Source organism: Ammospiza nelsoni, chromosome 6 (genome assembly GCF_027579445.1).
Source record: "Ammospiza nelsoni isolate bAmmNel1 chromosome 6, bAmmNel1.pri, whole genome shotgun sequence".
Classification (NCBI taxonomy): Eukaryota; Metazoa; Chordata; class Aves; order Passeriformes; family Passerellidae; genus Ammospiza; species Ammospiza nelsoni.
This window is the reverse complement of record NC_080638.1, coordinates 52477889-52502192: the sequence shown is the minus strand read 5'-3', so window position 1 is coordinate 52502192 and position 24304 is coordinate 52477889. Positions and strand designations below refer to the sequence as shown.

The following is a 24304-nucleotide window of genomic DNA, read 5'->3' as shown; positions in this document are numbered from 1 at the left end:
TCTAAGCAATGCTGTCTAAGGCAATAAAATCCTCTGTCCTACAAAACTGGTAGAAGCTTCAAGTGGAGCATGGCCTCCATTCCTGAATTAAAATCATGCTGCTGTTCTGGAGAGAAGAGGTCTAGAGATAAAACATGGGAAAGCCTGATTTGTCTCTCTGACTGTTGTTTTGGACTTCTGAGAAAAACAACATGAGTAATGCTATTAACATGTTTGCAACATCTTTTTGAACATGCTTGCAACACCTTTTCCTACACAGAGTGCATGAATCTGCCCAGTGAACACTGAATTAAATCCAATTTTGTTTTGCATTATTGCTAGGAAGTTATCACAGTAAAACAAATTACAGTCTCTTCCAGCCCTTGACAGATTTGAACTGGTGCCCTGAAAGCTACAAGGCTCAACTTACCATTGTTCCTTCCCTAACCCATTCCATATTGTGTGACTTTGGTCCAGCTGTAGGAAGATGTGGCTGCATTTAGGAAGGTTAAGGAGAGGAAGTGTGAGAGTCAAATGGGAAAAAAGAGACAACCACCAGAATAATACTGTCCATACAGATTTCCTGTTTGTGGTGCTCACTTCCTCACTGACAGGCACTGCTCCACTTGCAGATACAGGGCTCAGAGAGAAGAGGTACACATACTCAATTTGTTTTCAGGAATGGAGGAGAATTACAGAAACAGAAGATTCAAACCATAAATAGACTGACAAAAACTGAGTCACACAATTTACTTTTCGTGACTTAAGTGTGACTGATAGTTATCAAAGCTATTACCTGTCAAAAATCTTAATGTGATTTTGGGGGCAGAGAGCCAAAAGGAATCCTTGATTTTAAGGAACCATAAATTTTTAAGAAGTGTTTTATTATTGGTCTGTTCAGCCTGGAGAACAGGAGACTGAGACCCCATCACAGCCTACAAACTCCTCATGAGGGCAAGAGGACAGGCAGCCACTGCAGTGAGCAGTGTCAGAAGCAGAGGGCAGAGCCTGAAGTTGTGTCAGGGGAAGTTTGGTTGGATATCAGGGAAAGGGTCTTCACCCAGGGGATGGCTGGGCACTGGAACAGCTCCCCAGGAGCCTGACAGAGTTCAAGAAGTGTCCGGACAATGCTCTTGGCACATGGTGTGACTCCTGGGGATGGTCCTGTGCAGGGCTAAGAGCTGGATGATCAGTGATCCTTGTGGGTCCCTTCCAACTCAGCATATTCTGTGATCCTGGGATTATTCGGCTCTCTTAAAAAGATAAATTACAGCATAGTTTGTATCAACTTAAATTTTTGTCTAACTCTAAATTTTTTACTAACAATTACACTTCACATAATCTGTTAAACAGAACTGTAATTAATATTATGGAGTCCCTTGCCAAATATATCAATTTCATTAAGAAATAATGTTTCACACTTTTTTTTTACTGCTTTACCCAGATACTCTGAAGTTGAAGCTTCTGTCAAACAAGGCATTTGTAATGCAGGAATGGCCATTTGACAGCTATGACTTTCCCAGTAGCCACATGAAGGACATTTAAAAGATGCTACAAGTTCCAAAGAAATCATAGATAAATTTTCACTTCCATCTTTAAGTCTACAGAGGCATTTTGCAGGAATCCCAGATTTCACCCTTTACATTTCACGTACCTAATAATCCTGCCCACAGCAATTACTGTGGTGAAGGCTGTGTAAATAGATAGAGAATAGATAGATAGGGATTTGTGGTCAGAGCACCCACAAAACTCTGCCCACACCCTTCGTGTCTTCCCCACCTGTCTGTAATCAGTACTGATCACAGCTGCAGCCTAATAAACCAGCTGGGGGTGAGATGAGTGCTGTCTCTAATTCCAGGATGTGTCTTGTTTGGCAGTGTGTCATGTCCAGCATGGTTCTCTCCACCAGTTTTTAAGCAGATGCTAAAAACCTCAACACTATCTTGCCTTATCATGATCCTTCCACTTTTACCTTCAGCTTAAATAACACATGACTAACAACCCGATTGACTGTAGATAAACATACTGGCTTTCTACCTAAAAGTAACTTCTGTACCAAGAAAGGTATCTATGACCAGGCACAGTTAATAGTATCTAAGTTTTACTTTACAACATGCAAAATAAACAAGCAGAGTCCTTCATTATCTGGAAAGTGACACGTAAGTTGAGAACTGTCCTTGAGCTTTAAGAGGAGTTATTTTAGTGTCTTTCTTAAAAATAAACAAACAGAACAGACAGAGCAACTAACAAAACATCCTGTGCATCTGAAGACTGTCCTCTGAAACTGAAGAGGGAGATACCAAACAAATCAATAAATATGATAAACTCCTCCAGAGCAGGCATGTACTTTCTGCTTAGTTTACAACTAAGGAAACTAAGGCATCAAGAATGAAATATATTGCCTAAAATTGCATTGGAAGTTTGTATTTCTTGCTTTGATGTTATCTCAGATTGACACTTGTGTTCATTAAAACAATGTTTCTCAAATGCCAACTGTAGCTTTACTATTCTGTAAAAAGGAGTTTGAAGAAAGTAGGTGTCTTTGAACTAGCTGTGCTAAATATTTGCCCTAGATTTTAGACATGCAGCTCAAAACTAACATATTTGCCTCACCCTCTTTCTTCTCTCCCTTCCTTCTCCATTTACCTTCCTTTTTACACATCACAAGCTGTAAAAACACATTACTAAATAATCATGCAAACTAAATCTTCATATGAGTGAAGACCCAAATTCTTCTCCTGAACCCAGGGCCCTTTCTAGAAAGAAAGGAGCAACTCTGGGGCAAGTCTGCTCTTGTATTAACTTTTTTCTCCCTGACCAGGCCTTCCACCAGTCACAGTCCTGCTCCCTCATCCCCACCACAGCCTCCTGCCCATTACTGCTCCCTCCCTCCCTGTCCCCTCTTGGCCTCCCACCCACTCCAAACAAGGAGAATGTATGGAGGAATGGGAGAAGCTGCAGCCATCCTTGGCCAGATCTTGGTTGCTGCCCTAGAGGTGACCCACAGATATTTTTTCAGGAGCACAGCCTTTACATTCTGATCTTTCGAAACAATACATATTGGCAATCTCTTTATCCTTTATTCTGTTTGAGAGCACCAGAAAATTCCATCATATCTTTTCTTGTACAACTAAAATTAATCCTATTCAGAACAGGAACCTTTACAGCCTACAACAATGATCACTTTGAGTGCTTACCAGGCATTCTGTATTTCACTTTACCATATACTAAAATCATATTGTCGTTCTATCTCTACCATTCACTTGCTTTGTTTGGCTTCTTCTGTATGTCTGCCCCACTCCCAACTTCACATCATTTTTCATACTGCCCATTATACATGCAAGAGCTTTCCACTTTCCTGTAATGCAATTTTATTTATCACTTTTAAACCTCAAAACCCTCACTGGATCTTCTATTTGTATTTTGTTCCTCATGGGTCATGTGTGAAATACCTGATTACCTCAAGGCTGTACTCAAAGGCTTGATTATCTTTTATTCTTCATTTAATATAGTCTCACTAAAGGTAACTTGTAAAATGAAAGGCTTCTGAACTCAACCACTTTCTTTTATAAGCAGAGAATAATACAAACTTACAACAGCCCTCGAGGTCGCTATCTACAGTGAGACAAAGCTAAGCAAGTGATTTGTTCTAGAAACACATTCCAGAATATAATACTTAAGGATTAACTAAGATTTTAAAGCCTATGTACAGTATAAATACATACGGCTTATTTCCATCAAGTATTATAGGTGCTCAGAGTTACCAAATAAACATGAGGGACAGTCCACAGGAATAAGTTACGCTGCTTTTTCAAACTATTTAGAAAGTGATGCAACTCTCCTTCTGCTCCCACATGCAGGCTACTATCATGACCACTGTAAAAGCAAAGCCCAGGGATTTTGATAGGAAGATAGCTTGCTTATAAAAGGATTAGAGTATAAACTTTGAAATACATTGCTGTATGCTTCCTCATTAAAAACACTTACAATTAAATATTTATTAAGTTTAGGCAAAACAGGCATCTGCTATTAGTGTGCAACCCCCATACATAGTCATAGTTTTCTCTCCTGAGGAGCTCCAAAAATAGGGTGTCACTGCACAATGCCCACACACACAACTCCTGCTGCCCTAAAAAAACTGCTCCCACAATCTCCAGGTCCACACATATCAGAGTTTTCTGCAAATCTGTCCCTTTCTCACACCACATCACAAAGAAAAAATGTGAAATTTGTCATCTTCACAGCTTCCAAGGAGAGGCAGCTATATCTGATGCAGTTGCTGTCATGAAGCAATTTTGTATGAACCTGACTCCAGCTGTTCAGACAGCAGCAGAAAGCAGAGACCACTACTAAAATGTAGAGCAATAAGAGATCCACAAATATGAAATATGAGATTATGAATGCTCACAATTTTGCTGCTAGAAAGCATTAACTCGTACCAAAGTAAGGTATTTTGAGATTACACTTTACCATGAAGAACTCTCTGTAATATTTAGAATAGCTGATTTATTTTCCTCCCGGAAAACATCAGCTACTTGAATAATCCCAAGTACTCCGCAGGCCAATCTCCAATACTGCCTGTGAGGACACTTGCAGTTCCTCATCTCCTTCCTACTTTACGACCCATCACTGCAGCCTGGCAGCTCCCCTGCCATGCTGCCACCCAGGTGACGCCACCACCTCAATAACCCCTACCTTAAAATAACAGCAGAAAGAAAAATCAGTAAGTGCAAGCCAACTCCGGTAACTCCACTCGGGTACCTCGCACCTCCACACCGCCCTTCCCTTCTCCGGTGAGAGCGGCGCCGGGTGGGCTCCGGGGCTGAAGGACACCTGCGTCCCACTGCGCCCCCGCGGTCACGGGCAGCTCGGCCATACACATGTATATGAACACAAGTCTTATACATACATATATATGTTTATTTATATATATACATATATATATTTATATGTATATGTGTGTGTGTTGGCATACGCGCAACGGAGCCACGCAGCGGTGGGCGATCGCTTGAGCTGCCGGATCTGCCTTTGGGGAAGATGCACACAGACATCTCTGCCGTCCGCACACGTAGCTCCGCACATTCCCGTGAACGAGGCGCAGAAGTTGCTCGCAGAGGCGCCCCGAGGGCTGGCAGGTTTCCCGCCGAATAACGGGGGAGGCTGAAGGGGGTGAAGTTTCCTCCCTCCTCCTCCTCCTCCTCCTCCTCCTCCTCTCCCCGAGTTGCGCCGCGGAGCCGGGCGGCCCTGGGCGGCGGAGACGCCGCCGGCAGCCCCGGACCAGGCCCGCTCCCGGCGCTGCCTTCCCCGCGCCGGCCTCCGCCTCCGCCCCGCCGGAGCGCCGGGACCCCGACGCGCGCCGGGGCCGGCCCCCGCCCTTACCGTTGCAGAACTGGAGCAGCGAGGAGGTGTCGTAGAGGCTGCTGTAGCTGGAGAAGCCGTCCTCCATCCTGCCGCTGCGCTCCCGGCGTCCCCTCGGCTGTCCCGGCGGCCGCCCGCTGCCTGCTCGCCCACACGCTGCGGAGCGGAGGCGGCTGGGGCCGCGGCGGCCTCGCTGCCTGCCTCACTCAGTTGCCATGGCAACCCATTCACTCCGCCGCGGCTGGGGCGGCGGCCGCTCCGCTCCGAGCGCGGGGGGAGCGCCGCGGGGCGGGCCGGGGCGGGCCGGGGCGGGGCGGCCGCGGGCACGGCGCGGAGCCGAGCGGCCCGGGAGGCGGGGGGGACCCGGGGCGGCGGGGCGGGCGCGGAGCCGCGTCCCTCGGCCGGCTCGGCCGCCTCTCCTCGGCGGAGCCGCCGGCTCCGGGCCGCGGCTGAGAGAAGGACGAGCTGCCGAATCCCTCTGCCTTGCCCGGGGCTCTGACGGCGAGGCCCGGCGAGAGCGGGTGTCCCCATCGGGCCGAGGCGGAGCAGACACACTGCCCGGCCCTGCGGCGGGAGATGCCCGCCCATAACCCGGGGGTTAACCCGGGGTATCGCCATGGATGGGCTCGGTCAGGGCTGGATGCGGGGCAGCGGCTTTGCCGTGCCGGGGAGCCCCGCGGACACAGCCCCGGCATCCCTCCCTGCTGCCTCAGCCCGGCTCCTCTCGTCTCTCCCGCTGCAGCCACAGCCTGCCTGTAACTGCACCTTGTGCCCACCGCTGATTCCAGCGGCGATTCTCCTGGCTACAGGACGGAGCTGTCACGATAACATTGTAGTTGATACTCTCTTACAAAACCAAAAAGAATTATACACACTGTAATTCCTTGTGCCATTTCATACCGTTTAAACTATGTACTTCGAAGAGTGATACACTTTTCCAATACAGGATATTAAAATAGCTTTAACTGTTTAACATGTTTTTGTCTAGGTGTATTCATAATGTTCATTTGTGGTGAGGTGAAGGTGGTGGTCCAAAACTGGTGGCCAGTAATATTGTAAAATTATTTGAGACATTTTGGGCTTCAATTTCTGTTCTAAGGAATGTTGAAATGTCCAGTGACTGAAAGCCATTTTTAGTTCAAGCTCCTCAAGGGACACAAGGGAAATAGTTCATTGCACATCTATAGCACCTTTCAGCTTGAAAAATGCCAAAGCACTTGACACATCCTGCCTTCAGTCCCTAGTCCTTCCAGGAGCTTTTTGCAGGGCAGTTCCACCATGTGGATCCACTTACAGGCGTGGGTTTGGTATATGTGAGTCTTTTCACCAACCACTAAACCATGGCAGTGCTAACACAAAAGTATGCTATAAAATTAGGCAGAGATATCAGTTCCATGTTAAAGCAGAGTGAAAAGTGCTCCCTCCTGAATTGCCAGTGCCAATACTGGTAGAGTTGAAGTCATCTCCAGCACAAGCACTTGACCAGACTGATGTGCTTAAATTGTATCAGACAAAACCAACTGCATTTTATAGCTGTGGGCTGTAAAAAACAGAAAATTGTGGTAGTTTGGTGTTATATTTTTTAAAAAAACCAAAACCAAAGATTAAAAAAAAAAAAATTACTTCAAAAATACAAAACCATATAGGTATTCTTAGTGTTTTAAGTGAGTCATTATTTGTTCTCATCTTTAAAATTAAAACAGAGTCCTTAGGTTTTCTCATGACCTTTTCATTCATAAGCCATCAAACCTTTCAAAGATGCTACATTATTCTAAAACATTTTACACACAGAGAAAGACATATGGGATTTTTGGCAGACAAGTTACAACAATAGAAAAGTGAAGCTCATTTTCAGTAAAAATTCTGATTAAGAATTTCCTTAATTTTAAAACGTTATTGCCATCATTTGGTTATTATTTTTGAGGTTGAAAAGTGTTTTAATGTGCTTATTTTCCACCATCTTGAGACAAGAGGCGTACTCACCATAAGATGTCAATGTTACTTTAACCTTTACCTCCTTCTGATGTGTAAGTTTTGGAAAACAAAAATATTTAACCCTATGCTATCTAAAAGTATTATGTTTGTAGTAAAAACTGTGTTGTCAGAGAGATTGCTACAAAGATAAGAGAAGGTAATTCCCAGTAACTTTTATGAGATTTGTCAAAGTAGGAGAAAGGCCAGAAAGAGGCAATGCAGCTCCATTTCAGAGAGTAGAAATTAAAAGTCACTTAGAAACTCAAATCTAATCTCTTCTTAGAGAGAGATGCAGCATGTAAAACCTTGCAATGGATTTCCCTCTGAAATTAACAGTGATGGTGTCTGTGAAGCCTTTCAGCTCAGCATGCTGCAAATCAGCTCAGAGATGTGACAGAAAATGGTCTCAGCTCCAATCTCCAGATGCTGTTATGATTCCATTATACTCTAAGAGCAAGGGTTAGAAGAGGGAAACACTTTCATAATTTAATGATTTTGAGACCTGTAACAATCTCATTATACTAAACTGCACCACAAGGCACGAAATGAAAAAGAAATTCTGTCTGGCTGTAGGAACAATGGCACAGTGGATTGGAAGAATGCACTGATGTGTCTCTGGGAATTCTTCTGCTATGGTGAAACAACAAAAAACTTCTAGTTGTCCTTTTTTCAGTATAGTGTGGCCTTCATATTTTGTACATTTTAAAGCCAGTTATTTTGGTAAGTATGAAACCATAAAGGTGGGAATGTGGCATCCTGAGCAATACAGTGGGGCTGGTATATCAGGAAAGGATTTGTTGCTGTACACTTGTCAGAAACTCTATGATGTTACATTTTTGAAAGCTGTATTTTATACCAATTGATTTAACTTTTGTTCATCTTGAGTAGTATAAAGCAAATAACTATTAGCTAAGTGAGAATAAAAGAGCTTTCACCCATCCCTCAATGAATTTTCAGGAGTTAATATGCTCCAATATTAGGACAAAGAAGACTTGCTTTCACTTCCTGTTAATATGCTGTAGTCAAATATCACCGAATCACAGAATATTCTGAGTTTGAAGCGGTTCACTAGGATCTACTGAAGTCCAACTCCTGCAAATTTTGATATTCCATTTACCTCTTCCTGTAAACAGGATCGGGCTGCTTTAACCATGTAGTGGTAGCCTGGACAGCCTGCCCTCCATAGCTGCCCCCTGGGTGTGTGCTGAATGCCACTGCTGCCAGCAGCCTGTGGGGGGAGAGGTGATGGCACTGGCTGTGGGAAGGACGCTGGGATTTGGCTGTCAGTGGCAAAGCCTGCTGTGCAGAGCTGCTGATGAGCCCTTCTGTGCAGGTTTTACAGGAGGTGAAGGCTCAGCTCACCACAGACACTGGAGGGCTCTTCTTTCAGGTCAGTGCAAAGCCTGTCTGCTGAACAGATCAGGGAAGCTTGGATGGCTGCTGTGCACACTGAGTGTATCCTGCAACTAGAGAAATCTTCATCAGGCAAAGCATCTAGCACCATCAGCAAATGTGCTGGTTTTGATAAAATTTATCAGTGGATATAATTATAGCATCTATTTTACCATGACTAACTTTTGAAGAACCCCTCAAGCTCTTTAGCAATCATTTGATAGGTCACATTTACTGCAGCATGATCAAAGGGAGCTAAGCTCATTTCTATAGCTCACTGTGTTTCCATTTAACATGCAAAAGTCCATTTCACCATTCACAGTCTTACTTAATGCAGCAGTTGGTCTCTGCTTGAGCCTGGAAGCTTTTAAATTATATGCTTGTTCAAGGTTTGCTTTTCCTCGGTGAGTCAGAAGTTTCACCTATTAAAAAGCTGAAGCACTGCAACACTTGGTGCCTGGGCCCAGACTGCAATCCAAAACACAAGGTACCATGTGTGTGCTTCTCCCTGAATCATCTCACTCAGAAGAAATGGGCGTCTTTTCCAGCTGTTCATCCCCAGCACTGAGAGTTAGATGGTCTGAAAGCTGGCATCACAGCACAGGCACAGTGCCCTGCCTCAGCGTTGGAGACACAGAGCTTTGACAGAAGCTGGGGCCAGGGCTGAGCAGCACAATGCCCAGCAGCAGCAGCAGCAGGAGCAAGCTGCGCACAGCAGGAGCCCTGGAGAAGGAAGAGCCAATGCCTGGTTTAGGAACTAGCAGGATGAGACCAGCACTTAGAGAGAAGTTGTGGGGTTAAGTTTTGGATTTAGCTTCCTGAAATCTGATTAAATCCTGATTTATACTGTTTTGGGTTTTTTTTATTGTTTATTTGTTTTCCCTTTCTATTCAGAAAGCAGCAGGAATGTTTGGGTTTTTTAAGAGAATTTCATGCAGTGAATATATTGTCTTCATGTTGCAGAAGTGGCTTTTTCTCATTGCTAAGACTATCTCCAGGTACTGGCTGTCAGATCTCATCACAGGCTCAAATAAGGATTTCCTCTCCCAGTGTGGTAGGAAAGGAAGAAGTGCCTTGCTGCCCAGTCTCCTTTGTGAGAACACTTCAACCACTGGAATAATCATTCATTCTAAATAGCAGGACTCCAGTGTTTCAGCCACAGCAGGGAGCTTCATGAATGTCACTACAAAGCAGACTTCATGCATGTGGGAAAGATGGGGTATAAGAGGAGGATCACCATTATACCAGCACAGTCTGAGTGCATTAAAAATACAGTACAGCAAATGTGGGATGAAACCATCAAAGCTATGCAGGTTTAACAATCCAAATGAAAATATGTTGCAATATTTCTGTATATATCATGTTGTTTTGAACTACATATATTGGAATTATGGAAGTTTCCCTATAATTAATAAGAATAGTCTTAATCATATTGCCCTGGAAAAAATATTCTTTTGCAGATTGGTTAATTTGTAAATACAAAGAGAATACTTTGAAGATGAAAAGAATAATGCTTTCCACATCTATGACTTCCTATTCAAAGAGGGGAGGCTGCTCTGCAAACACTGATGCTTTCAGATTTGCACCACCTTTTTGAAATAAATGTTGGCTTTATTTGCTTGTTTGGAAAATGGGAAGAAAAACATGACACAGCCAAGGTCATGCTGGGAAGTCTGTGACAGAATCAAGCCAAAATAACTACCAGTTATTGCACCAACTGCAATCTGAGTCTACTGAGAATATCCTGCCTGTAAACACTGAAGATACTACTTGTACAGTTTGTTATGAAATGTTTTCAAGTACAGTGCCTGTGGTAGAAATGCTCTTATTTTTGCAAGGCCCCCTAACACGTTGGGTTCAATGCACATCAATGTATGTAATGGCCAAGTGCAGCCTTACTACATCCACAGCTGTGACATTGAGACTTGAAACTGATGAGAAGCAAAATGTACTACAGATACACAGGAATGCAGCCCCTGTTCCATATGCCATTGCAATCTGCAGATGGGAACAGCACTTCTGAGATATTAATACTCTGTGAGATTGATGTGAAGAGGCACAGTGATGGATGGCATCACACAAAATGATCCACTCTTCAAAATTACTCCTTAGAAGTTTTCAGTTATAATTCAGTTATGCAACCCTATTTTTGGTGGCTGCAGTCCCCAACAGAGGCTGAAAGCTTCTGCTAGCAGATCTCTATGAGATCTATGTACCCAGGGGCACAAATCCTGCCTCCTGTGAGAGGGGCATTTCTGGTTCCAGCTACAATAGCTTTGGCACAGGTTCACTGGTTCTCCATTCAGGGCACAGGAGGATCATCCCTACAGGTCTGTGTCACTTCCCAGGGGGAATTCCCTCCCAGCAGAAGGATCTTTCCTGCACCCACTGGAACCTCAGGGAGCCCCCAGAATGTAGGTATGGGGAAATGCTTTTAGCAAGGATGAAAAAGTGATGCTTCTGTGTGGCTTGCAGCACACTGACACCCTTCTGCCCATGGCTGAGATGAATAGTTTTGTTTTAATTTCTATGCTATGAATATAAAGATGTTACTGTGACAGTATATATTCCAGAGATCTATTTTATGCATATATTTAAATAATATTTTGTTAAAATTTAATGTCTGAGTTATATTATACAAAGCCACACCTACATAAATCTGTGCCTTCTGAATTATATTAGAGAAGAATGAGACTAGAGTAAGCTATAGTATAGACATATTTCTTTAAAATTATATTTAAATAACAGCATAGCAAGTTGCTAATTTAAGGTGTACACAAAAATTCCCACTTTTTAACAAAGTGGTTCTACAGTACCCATTCTGTTCACCCTTTAGAAGGAGCATTTTAACTGGACTGTAACAATTGACATGAACATGTAAAACCCAGGCTTACAAAACAGGATATTTCTCCAAAGGACACATCAGCTACACTGTGAGAAAGAAATCTCTCTCTTCTGCAAACAGGTACCCACAGTGCCTATGATGAGAGGGAAGGATCTCAGCACTCTATTTTATATTCCCTGGACAGTATGATGCTGGTTTAAACCTGTGCTTTACCAGAACTGATATTCCAAATTTCCCAATTTCCCATGTCACTGTTTCACTGGTTTTGGGATCCAGCACAATCAAGGGCATCCTGTGGGAACTGATGTGTACCAGGATAATTTATTGTCAGCCATGTAGATAACAAAGCACACATAAAAATGTATGGGTAAGACAAAGCACCATGTTGGTTCAATATATTAATGTTAGAAGGGGCTAGACAATCTCATTTACTGCACTTTCTACATTTGCAGTTATGTTACTGGAAATTTGCCCAGATATGGCAAATGAATGATGGCAAATGTCTTCTGAGAGATAGCTGGAAAAAATAATGTATTTCTTCTAGTAATTTCATATGTCATGCTTGCTTTTAGTGAGTGATCTATTGGAAAAACTGATTTGTGCTATTAAACAAGTAATAGGAAATGACTGCAGAGAGTTTACCTGTAATTTTAACTCCTGTCATCACATAAGCCCATTTACCACTTCAACTAACATCTTCAAGTTTTACTTATCCATCCCCCAGTATCTTTCACCAAATAGAATATTAATTATGCTGAAAGAGGTAGGGAAGAAAGAAGACAGTATTTCATTTGTATGGTGTGGGTTATTTCTGCAGGGGACCATACCAGCTCCACAGGTTCAAACTCATTGAATTTCCATGAGTTTTCCTTGAGTGGGTGGAGGAACAGGAGAGTGGATTGCAGTGTGACCTACAAGGACTAAGCAGGAATTCCAATCCACTACACTTGCAGATTCCTTTGATATCTTACAGAACCCAAGACCACCTACAATGAGACCTTCATCCCTCCACTGCTTTTGCTGCCTCAGTTAATTTCTGCTCTTCCAGGTCAAGATCCCAAAACACAACCTGGGGATGGAAGGAAACAGTTAAACCATCAGCTTATCTAAGCTTGGCTGGCTGGAGAAACAAGCAATAGGAAATAATCCTTTAGTACAGTTTTCAAGATTACTTTACACTGATTTCCAGCATAGACTGTAGCTTTTATTTTTGTGGGTAACTACAGTTCCGAATTAAAATTTTTATTTACTTTGGAACAGAATTTGCCTTGGAAGAAATTTTTGTTTTGTTCTGGTCTGTGCAATCACCCAAGGCCCACAATGTGATCAAAGCAATTCTGTATTAAATATGTTTATTCAAAGCAATTTCTTTCTGCAGGTTCATAGCAAGTGCATCCAGAAATTTAGATAAATTTCACTTTTGAACTCCTTTGAACATATAAAACGTAAGCAACAAAATGCAAGAAAGGAAGTGGTTGAACCAAAGTAACCTTCACTGAATTGCCCAGAACATAAATAGGCATGAGGGTTTACATGGCAGGATCAGGTCCATACATTAATAAAATATTTGGCTTTGGTGAAAGAATTCTGGTTGTTCTTAAAACACCTCTGCCAGCCAGTGCAAGGTGTAGGATTACTAATCCTCCTCAGGGTAAGCCATGCGTGGCATTCTTCTCTTTGGTGGTGGCATTCAAAAGAGTCCTGGAGGACGAAAAAGTAATAGGGGCAATAATGGCAGTGTCTGAATGAAGCCCTGAGAGCCAGCCCAGCCCTGCTGCCTGGCTGCCAGCCATCCAAGATGAAGAACAATCGTACATTTGTCTCAGATACCAAGTTACCTAATTTTCAAAACGTTTCCTGATGCAGCTCTTTAATTCTTAAGTATTTCACCACCTGACGTTTCTCTCTCAAGCTTTCAAAGAAGCAAGAGAAAACCAGAGCTACAGATAACTAAAGAAGAAAAACTAAAATGATTTTGTCATTAGTAGTCATAATTTAAGGAAAAAAGGGACAAGAAGACAAGTTCTTTTCAAGTTTTCAATGTCAGATAACCCCTCATTGTCCCACTCACTTTCTGTGAGGATAAATGCTAGGATAAATAATAGAGCAAATCTCAAAAGAAAAATATGTATTGTGGGCCATAAATTACACAAGCAGATGCAGCCACGAACAAGAGAATTAGGAACATAAAACCCCTGCAGTGTACACGGGCTGGTGAAGGGCTGGGAGTTGCCAAGGGACAGTCTGTGACCACCGTGAAGTCCAAGCTAAGATCTTACCCCAAACATCAGCCTGCAGCCCTGTAATGCAGGGGTCTGCCACCTTTTCCTTTGCATTCTTCCTCTTAAACAGCTCTTTTTTTCTTTTTTTTGTCTTTTTTTTTTTTTTCCATATCAGTAGCTGTTTAATGAATGTTTTTGCCATAACCAGCTTATGGTATATTTTATAGATGTCTGAGAAATCTTGCACTGAAGAATTTTGCATCTTCTGCCCACACTATCCCTTCAAAGATTCCCATATTAAAGTGAATCAGTTTCCCTAAACTAAGGGATAGGTAGAGTAGGTCAAGGGCCAGCTCTTCTTGTGTAACCTCGCAGAGCACCATCAGCTTGTTTTCATTCTGAAATTCTTGTTTTCATTCCTTTTTATTTATTAGAAAAAGTGTTACATAGCTTTGTGGCACTCTACACAGAAATAATTACAAATAACCTAGCTGCTAAATGCTCGTCAGAGACTCCATTCAACTAAACAGTCCTTTGGCAAAGTCAGAACTCTGGGTCCAGATTTTTCAGATTTAAGCATCCTTAATATCTTGTTGTTCTTTCATGATGTCTTTTATTTCAAGACATCAACAGATATTTTTTATTCAGCACTCATTTCAGCAGGGGGAAAAGAGTTTTGCAATATTGATGCAATTTATTTTTATGTGACCAATTAAGAAAATAAAGATATTTCAAAGAAGTTGATGTCATTCATTTCAGAAAAGTAAGATGTTTTGCAGAAACCCCACATAAGACTGTGGCAAAGGACTTTTTTCCAACTTCACAAATGACATTAAATGCCATTTTATGACCATCCAAGAGTAAGGAGTAAATAATACTTTATGCTGGAAAAGAATACATGTGACTCATGATTTACAGCTGTTGTAGATGTGAACTTGTGGAAAACGATGCAATTAAAGGCCAGAGGCAGAGCAAAATATCTATTCAGCTCTACTGAGCAGATCAGAACTGCTGAAGGACTGGAGAAAAAAATGTCATTTTCTCTTTTGCTCATGTCCTCCATAAGCTACATTTTGCTTGGAGTCACTTCATATTCAAGCAGTACAGTTAAGGGAGAATCTTTATATGATTTAGCATTTTTTATGTTTTCCATTTGTCTGATGAAGAGTGCTTGCTCTGTCATTCATTCACCATTTCCTTCCATGGGAAATTAGGAAATATGGCACATGAAATCTGAAACCCAGGTTTTTTCCATCTCTGCATGTTTTCCCTTGGAGCTCAGAAACCCAAGTTCTGCCAGTGTAGAGGAAGGAGAGGAAATGTAGCAATAAAGTTCCTGGCTTCGTCACAAACCCCTTTCTGACCTGACCAGGGGAAAGTGTGTGGAAAGGAATTGAACTATCCAGGACACAGAGGAATGGCAGAAGTATGTTCATGTGAAATCAGAAAGAAAAACCTGCAAAATAAGATCTAAGCAGGGACAGTGAGGCTACAAGATGTCATGATACAAATGCACAGGAGGAAGGTCAGGAGAGTGCTGGTTCAGTACTCAGGGTGCAGCTAATGACAGATGATGTGAGCAATGTACAAGTGATTGATGACTTTTTTGTATCTGTCTTCACTAAAACTGTATTTCAACAAACAGTAATACAATCCTATTGCCAATAAATGTAGCTACACCTTCCTTGCTTCATTCCACTCCCTCTTCCTCACTCTTTTCCTTTATCCCTCAGTCACAGTGATTTGTAAGGGTGTGCAGAGATCTGGATGGGGAACTGCTCCAGCTGAAAATCAATCCAACAAATAGGTGGTAGTTACTGAGATCAAATAGTTCTGCAGTTTGATCCCTCTCTTAGCTCTACCACAATCAATGTTTTATTTTAAATTACCTAGATGCATTAACTTCATCCTATGATGCTTAAAGGGCAGACTGATTAAGTTTCTGAGTGACTGGATGTTTAATGTGTCAGAGGATCAGAAGTAGGAAAGCATGGGACATGTAGTTTAAATTGGGAAAAAAAAGAGTAGTAGATTATTGATCAGTTGATTAAATTAATTTCTGTTCCTAAGTTTAGGATTTTTTAGACATACATGTTATAAATGCTTATGTAATAAAAGGGAAGTGGGTAGCATTTAGTTTTCATTGTAAGAACAAGTCTGTCAAACCAGCTTAGCTCTTCCCATGCCTGTATTGTGCTGTGGAAACGGAGTTGGTGTCATGTAACTCAACTTCCATAAGGCTTTTGCACACTCATGACAAATCCTCTGACCTTAGAGGATCAAGATCAGGAGCTTGATCTTCTAGAAGCAAATGAGGAAACACAGCCTTGCTGACCCCACTACACCTGTTCAAACAGGTGTAGTGTACCTAAGACTGTTGAGGTAACCATACCTAAATAGGGGCACAAAGTGGAAATAGGTATGACATGTGATTCTGCACATCTTCCACCTTCTTCCTACTACAATCCACTTTTTCATTAGTGACTGGAAAAGGAAGCAGGAGACATACTCAGTAAATGTGCTGGTTGCAGCTTGGGAGCTCTGCTGTTGTTTTCACATGAGGTTCACAAGTAATTGATTGGTGCACCTCAAAAAATACCAATTTACTTTAAAAAAATAATCTCAGTTGCTATGGAACTGGAATATAAATTACAATATTGTTCCATTGGTTTTTCTGTGTCCTGAGAAGATAAATTTTTCCCCATTTAAGTAATTGGTAATATATTCCTACCACCTCCAATAGCAGGTGGTGAAGAAAGCAGTTTAGTTTACATCAGACCAGAAAATAAAGTTTATATACCAAAGAACAAGTCACTTTACTGAGTATTCATGTGCAGTGCTACTATTCTGGGGTCTAGAGATGGAGAATCAGCCTTTCTTCTCTCAGTCACTGGTGTGTGTCAGGTCAGGTCAACAAGAAGCAACCACAGTCCACTGGTGCTTGTTATAAAATGAGATAATGACTCTTTCATTCTTGTATGGGTACAAAGCAGAGTCAAAACTTGGCCAAAAAATCACTATCACAGTTGCAACAGTGAAATGCCAAAAGCCTGAAGTGTCCTCAATATCTGCTTTCCTAACTGTACATGGGATGCTTGGGATTTCATTTTTCTACTCGGTTCCCTTTTTTGGATCCACTCCTTTAATGCTCCTATGGACAAGATGATGAACTGTAAAGGCAATTCACACTGACTGAAGAATTTGTTTTCAGCTAAAAGCCACTATTTGCTGCTTAGCAGGCAAACACAAACACCTATAGAAAGAAGAGCTGTCATGGCATTTGAAGCTCCTGAGCATCTGTAATCAGCACATCTGAAAATATTTGAAAGTGAGTTTAGCCTATATATGTCTTCATCTCACAAAGTACTGCTAGGGACAGAATTGGATGTTGGATGTGTTTGTATTACTCCCTTGAATGAAATGAAAGGTATTTATGCATCTCTTTTGTCTGCATTTACACACACCTACACATAAAGGCATTCTGTCCTCCCTTTCCCTTAAAAAGAGTGATGATCTAATATGATTTATATCTTAGTGGCACAATCTCCTAAACAGGCACTGAAAATATCATTTACCTCGAAGGCTAGACTGTCTAATTCCTGTACTTGCCCTTTGCAGTACTAACAGAAGTTGTTTCTATAAGATTAATTTAGCTTTTGCATTATCTAAGACACATCTTTAAAACAACTATATTAATCTTTTATATACTTCTGAACCTAAACCACAAAGTTTAAAATTATATCTTCACACTTTAAAAAACTCAGGTTCTGCTTGGGTACAGTAGTGTGACATTTGAGAAAGCTGTGGCATTTGGATCTGTGTCCAACAGAGGGAGGTGTTCAGAAACACGGCTCTGGTCCAAACTCTTTCTAAGAGTAAGGAATTCAGCAGAAGGGGAGAGGAGGACACGGGCAGATGCATGTGAGCAATACATGCTTTACTACTGCAGTTCAATTCCTTTAGCTGCACTCTGAGAACTCAGGTGTGGGGTCACTGCTGCTTGCAGATTCAGACCTGCTCAGAAGATTTAAAATCAGAGGATTTTTAGATCAGACAGGTGACAATATCACCTCTGTTTTGAAAGGGAACTATGAAGCTCTTAAAAAGAAAAAGCACCACTTATTTCATATCAACCTCTTGATGTGAGATAAACTCAAGCAGAGGTCCAGCCTGGCAGGCACTTTGGGCTCAGTAAAAACCTGAGGTTACTTGGCTGTGCTTTCCTCACATGCTGTCTCTATGGCAATGGGAAAATATTGTGAGGTATAGGAATGAAGGGAATATGACTCAGAGAGTACAGAAAAAGGAACATTCAGAAACCTAATTCCCAATAGGCACAGAGTACACTTTTCAAAATACACACAAATCAAAGAGAATCTGCCTCTGCTTTGCCCCGGTGTTTTTACTGGAGAATGCAATCAATAAATAAGGAGCTGTAGTACTGCTTGTTTTCATTCCCTCTATTATCAGAGGGAAACAGAAGCTGATGGTGAAGGAAGCAGCAGGACTGTGCTCTGTTCCTTTGAGTCGTGCAGCATTCTCCACAGGGCTGCCATGTGGCTGGAAGTGTGTTCAGCAGTAAGGGACAGGTTTGGACAGACTCCCCCAAGTCAGTGTGGTACTTCCATGGCCTTTCCAAGTGCAAACTTGTGAGACCACAGAGGCCACAGAAAGCTCCTGTGTGAAGTCCCCTGTCTCACTGACCTGGGTCCCACCAAAATGGGATTTGTCCCAAACAAAAAGGCAGCAGCCCAAGGAAAGAGCCATCCTGCAGGGAGACATCCCTACAGAGCATTGCATGAGCAAGAACTCCCAGGCTAACCCAGACCTGTGCTCTGACTGGCCCAGCACCAGATGGGCTTCAGCTTGCCACACAACAGCCATTTATAAATAGCTTTCCTCCCCAGTTTTCACCTTTAGATATTTAGTCCCAGGAAACATTTAAAAAACCCCAAACATATACATATATATATATATAGAGAGAGAGAGAGAGAGAGAGAGAGAGAGATGTGTGTGTATATATATAGATATAGATATACAGATATAGATATAGATATATAGATATAGATATAGATATAGATATAGATATAGATATAGATATAGATATAGATATAGATATAGATATAGATATACACACACACATATATATATATATACATGAGGCAAACTCAAGTGGATATATTTATATACATTTTTTTCCCTTGCTTAAAAATATCTTCTACCTCTTGCAGCTAATGATGATTTTGTAGGCTTGTATTAGCACTAGTCATTCTCTGAATCATTTATGATTTTGGCCTCAGTAGCACTCTGACATAGTTAGTCCCACAGGTCAGTTATGCATTGTGCAAAAGCCTGTCTTTTAATCAAATTTATATACTTAGTTTAATGACACTTTATCCTTGAACTCCAAGAAGATCAGATTAAATGCTCTCTCTATAGCATTCAATTTTTTCCTACATCTGTCTTAAGCTTCCCTTCCAGTTTAACTCAACTCCTTCAATCATTTCTACCCTGAAGGAGGTGAGAGCTTCCTTCCTTCTGGGACCTGTCCCAGAATTTTGGGACTGTCCCTGAGCTTCCCCTCCTGACCTGCAAGCTGCTGCTTCTCCCTGAGAAGTGCAGTGAGCTGCTGCAGTCCTGGGCACCCTCTGATCCTGCTGCCCTGAGTGTCACTGGGGGAGGTACAAGGGATCCTGAGGCACCAACATGATTATCCTGTATTCCCTCACTTTAAAAGTGCTGGCCACCAGTATTGTTGCCCAGCAACATGAAACTGTGTGTCACTGCTGGCTTCATTAAACTTTAAAAATATTTTTCCTTGCCAAGTCAAATGAATAATTGACAATGATTTCACTGTATATTTAGCATGTCCATTCAAATTCCAGTATGGAGGTAACACAGTTTCATATACCTAGAATTAAGAAAAAATGACTAATACTGGCTGTAAAATAAGATGCATGGCTGAAAAATACTTGCACTTACAAAGCAATCTGTATATTGCTCAAAGCTGCTGTATCAAATAAATGTCCAAACCCCGTAATTATTTCTTTACTGAACACACTGTGCCTTCCTTTTATGCGAAGATTATTAAATCTTACTTTATGCTTTCTCTCTAGAAAAGACTGCAACAACTAACCTTTTAACTACTTTATTATACTATTTATTTGCTGTACTATGCCTATATTTGCTACTATAGGCAATTGAACACATTAAAAAAGCATAAATAGAGAAGAACAGATTTCAACACTGATATTTTCTGGTTGAGTAATAGTGCCTGCGGTTATTCAAAGAGAATGGGTTGTAAAACTCAAGTGTACTTTCTGTCATCTGCCTGATGGATTGCTTGTTACTCACCTCCAGCAGTCCAGCTAAAATAAATTGCTGCAACCCTTATCAGTAGTTTCTTTTCTATTATATGTGAGAAGTCCCAATTTTATCTAATTGGTAGCATTACCAGAACATTTTTCTGCAAATGTAGAGGCTTCCTGGTAAATGCAATTGCTCCTTCAACCCATGAGAGGTGTAGTTAAATGTGTATCTGTGAGCAGAATGGAGAGGACCTAAGCTGGGAGCTTTGGAGATCTCCAAGCTAAATGACTGCCAAAATAAACATGACTGGAGATAGAGGGATTAATCCTGTAATCCTCACTTAAGCAAAATTCCTGCTATCTTCAGTGAGGTTCTCACTGGGGAGCAGCTGTAAAAATTGGCCTAAATGAAGCAGAAATGAGAAAGGCCAAATTCTGCCTCTGGGTGTGAGCGTGTGACTTCAGCAAAACCTGAAGTGTGACACCCTGGGTCTGGGATAATCAGCACAAAAATTCTCACCAAGCTCTATAGTACCAAGACTTTCCTTGGTATAGATATGAGGCACATCCATAACCCCACAGGGAAATGTTTTTATCCAAGGTTCAATAAAAAGTGAGAATACAAGTACAAACTAACATTCAGAAAGGAAATGTTAATTTTATTAAAAACTATCTTACGGTTTAACCAATCCTAGGACTGTTTAGAGCATTTCTCTCCACTGAACTCAGAATTATTGCCCCCATTTTCTATCTCGGGTGGAAAAACAACATGCAAAGTTAAGTGATTTTCCACAGACCACACAGCAAGTGATTAGTATCATGGGGATGAATTAATCTTGGGTGTAAATCCATAAAGATTAATGGAGCTCTAACAGGGATTAATTTGGCCCATCATCTCCAAGGATAGCAAAACCAATTAGATGATGTCATTAATCTTCTGGTTTGTAAAGGACTGTTTCTTAAGCAATACTGAAAGAAAGGCAATAAAACAGGAATGTCCAAAGGATCCACTGTAGCAGATGAATTGGTTATTCCTTGGCAGAGGATTCCCAGCAGGAGCCTCAGACAGTGACAGCAGCCTCGAGGTGCCCTCAGGCTCCATCCCAGCTGAGGTGCTCTGGGGCAATCATTTATTTGAGGGTTGGAGAGCCAGCCCAGACTGCAGTCACTGATTAGGTTCATGTCTTTTCTTAGGGCATGACTTCAACACAACTGATTTGGAGTAAAATATATTTATTATGGCCATGGGAGCCCCAAATCTTTGGAAAATACCAAGTGCTTAACGTCCCATGGAAAGTAGCACTCAAAAGATTCATAAATTTTAAAGCTTCCACTTTTGAGCTGACATAATGTGAACTATCCCATTAGAAAGAAGCCAGTAAGAAGAAATCAATCCAAAATCTGTATAACTGACTTGTTCTGAGATTTAGGGGAAAAAAATTCTTCTCATTCACTGGTTGTGACAATACATATTTTCTCATCTTAAATAATGAAAATGTTCCTGATGCTTGCAAAAGGGTCAAAACTGGCCCACAGCAGAGTAGGATCTTTCTTCAATTGGCCTCAGAAATTTTATTTTAAAAAGAAGACAAACAGAAATGTTTTTGTTAAGGGGTAATGACCAGCTATAAACAATGCACACAAAGCAGTGATGAACAGAACAACAAACACCACAGCTTCTAGACCATGGTTGATGGAATTTATGGAAAAAGAACATCTGTGACATTGGCAGGGTCTAGCATGAGGACATTGAATAGGACATAGTGAATTTGTCCCTGAAAGTTGTGTGCATTACCTAATAGGCCTGGTAAAAACGTTCCACTGGAGTGCTGAAAGCAAAACTTGGCAACAGTGAGGTCATTAAAACCCTACTGCAAAGAGGCCTTCATTCAAAATATAATAATATGTATCAGGTTTTTCATTATTATTATGAGAAAGAATATCCAAGCTGTAATAGGGGTCTTCCCACCAATAGTTCTGCCTGAGTAAGTGTTTAATGGCAGAGATTTCTTAATCAGTGAAATTACTTAACACTCCTTTCATGGAGATGTTCTTGGATAGAATAAAACCTCTTTCCTCATTTTCTATACTGTAAGAGTTCAAATGAGGTGATTTGAACTGATGAGTTCAAATGTGCTCGGGCTGATAGTGCAGCTCCACTCCAGAGGGATGATGCTGTGACATTCCCTTGCTCCATGGAACAGAGCAGGGCTGGAAGGGACAGGGATTGCCAGTTTTGACCATTTTTTCCCCTGGCACCGTGGAACGGGAGCAGATATTGGAGGGACAGGGATTTCCACCTTCCCTGGGCACTGTGGTACAGGAGCAGGGCTGGAGGGACAGGGATTTTCAGCTTCCTCCCCATCGTGCTCAGCCCCAGCACTTCTCAGGAATGAAATGACACACTGCTGCATCTATGTATGAACAAAGAACACTGGAAAGAGACACAACACAAGCACCTAATGAGATTATGAAAGAGACCTGAATTTTGGCAGGGAGACTTGAGTAGGGAAGATGGAGGGGGGATGATAATGTTTGATAATGTTTCTGAGTTAGTGCTGATGATGTGATTACATTTAGGAGTTGGTACTGCTAAGTACTGGTGCACATAAGCCTAGAAAGTGTGATGTGGAGAATTTAATCAGCCAAAAAGAGTAAATAAATATACCAGGCAATGTTTCTACATGGTGTCATCTATGTTTCAGAAGTATAATGAAAACAACAGGAAATGTGCTTCAGGAAAAGGTGTCAACTCGGGCCCATAATATATATATATATAGATAAAGAATGCCCATTTTAATATCTTCCTTTGACAGATGGATCTAAAGAGCTATTCTGAGAAATGCTTCAACACAAGACTGGGTCTCCAAAACACTTTTCAGACTATAAAATGAAAATATTTCTGTTTCTTTTTTTCCCCAACAATTATATATTCCTCTAATAGTCAGTGACTCTTAGAGGAAGAAATAATAAAAAATATTGTTTTCATAAGTAGCCATTATATTTAACATTTTAATTTCTAGGCAGAAAGAAAATTGTGTATGTAGACAGTTATATTTTGGTAGACTAGCTAGCTTAATCCTGATTTCCTTTTATTTTAGGCCAGCTGTTTCATTTGTGATTAGGGAAAATGGGTAATGATCACACCACCATTTATCCAAGCTTTCTAAAGTGCAAATTTGCCTACAGCACAAATACACCTGCAGTGTATTTGCATATATAAGCACAAGACCATGTAAAGCCAGTCAGTAAATGTAAAACTGTGCAAAACCAGTGCAAAGTGCAGTAAATATAAACTTGATCATGCTCTCAGTTCTGGCCAAGGTAGGAGCTGGATACTGATACCTTATCTTATCTTCTGCAGCTAATGTTTGTGGTAGAAACAATATAGCAACAAACACTGCATGACAAATATTAGCTTTATGCAAATAAACTTCTATTAAAAACCTTATTTGTTGACCAGGGGAAAAAAATCAATACTTTAATGATGCAATGAGCACCACAGTAAAAATACCTGTGATTGAAACCCAACAATTACAGCTCATCTAGTTCATATATGTTGGTTGCTTTACTTAAAACATGTTCCAGAAATAATTTATGAGGGAAGATATGTGCATAGTCACAGTAACTACTGCTTCACAAGTCCAGTTATATATCTTAAAGAACTTGGAGAATATCAGAGAAAAAGCAGCGATGGCAACTGTTTCTAAGCAGTTGTGATGCTGAGTGGAGCCCAGACTTTGTCCTGCAAACAGTGTTAGCTCTTTGCTGATCATCGGATTGGCATGGCCACTGCTGATTTCACTGGCAAATTAACTCTGGGTGTGTTTTAAGAGCAGAGTTTCAGGCACCTTGAAATGAATATATTTATGGAAAAGTCTTTTATGTTGTAGTTTGAATATATTTGATGCTATTCAGAGGATTACTGGGGTCTTTGTTTCAGACTGTAAGCACAACAATGGAAACATTTATTCCTTTCCTTGCATAGACATTTACTGCTGTGTGTATGGACTGTGGAGACACAAAAGAAAAATTTGGCTTACATCACCAGAGACTAGTCATTTTCACATAACCACCTTACTTCCTTTTTACAGCAAATTAGCAACAACATCTTTGCAAGGAAGCAAGGAGCTTCAGCTGCAGTGGCAGCTTGTTCCCTTCAGAGGTACCATCTCAATCACAGTGCCCTGAGGGAGGTAAAAACCTCATCCCTTAAAATACCCTGG

At 41.3% G+C, this 24304-nt stretch overlaps 1 protein-coding gene across 7 annotated transcripts in view; it reads right to left on the bottom strand.

Annotated features, from left to right (window-relative positions):
- Positions 1 to 24304, bottom strand: part of EML1 (EMAP like 1) — a 122414-nt gene that overhangs the window by 74498 nt on the left and 23612 nt on the right. For 6 of the 7 annotated variants that reach the window (XM_059473759.1, XM_059473760.1, XM_059473762.1 and 3 more), the window contains exon 1: positions 5359 to 5531. The exons of the other annotated variant lie outside the window; for it this stretch is intronic. In XM_059473759.1, coding sequence (XP_059329742.1) covers positions 5359 to 5425 — 67 coding nt within the window. In that variant the 5' untranslated portion in view covers positions 5426 to 5531. Of the gene's footprint in view, positions 1 to 5358; positions 5532 to 24304 lie in introns of those variants that run through there. 7 annotated transcript variants of the gene reach the window in all.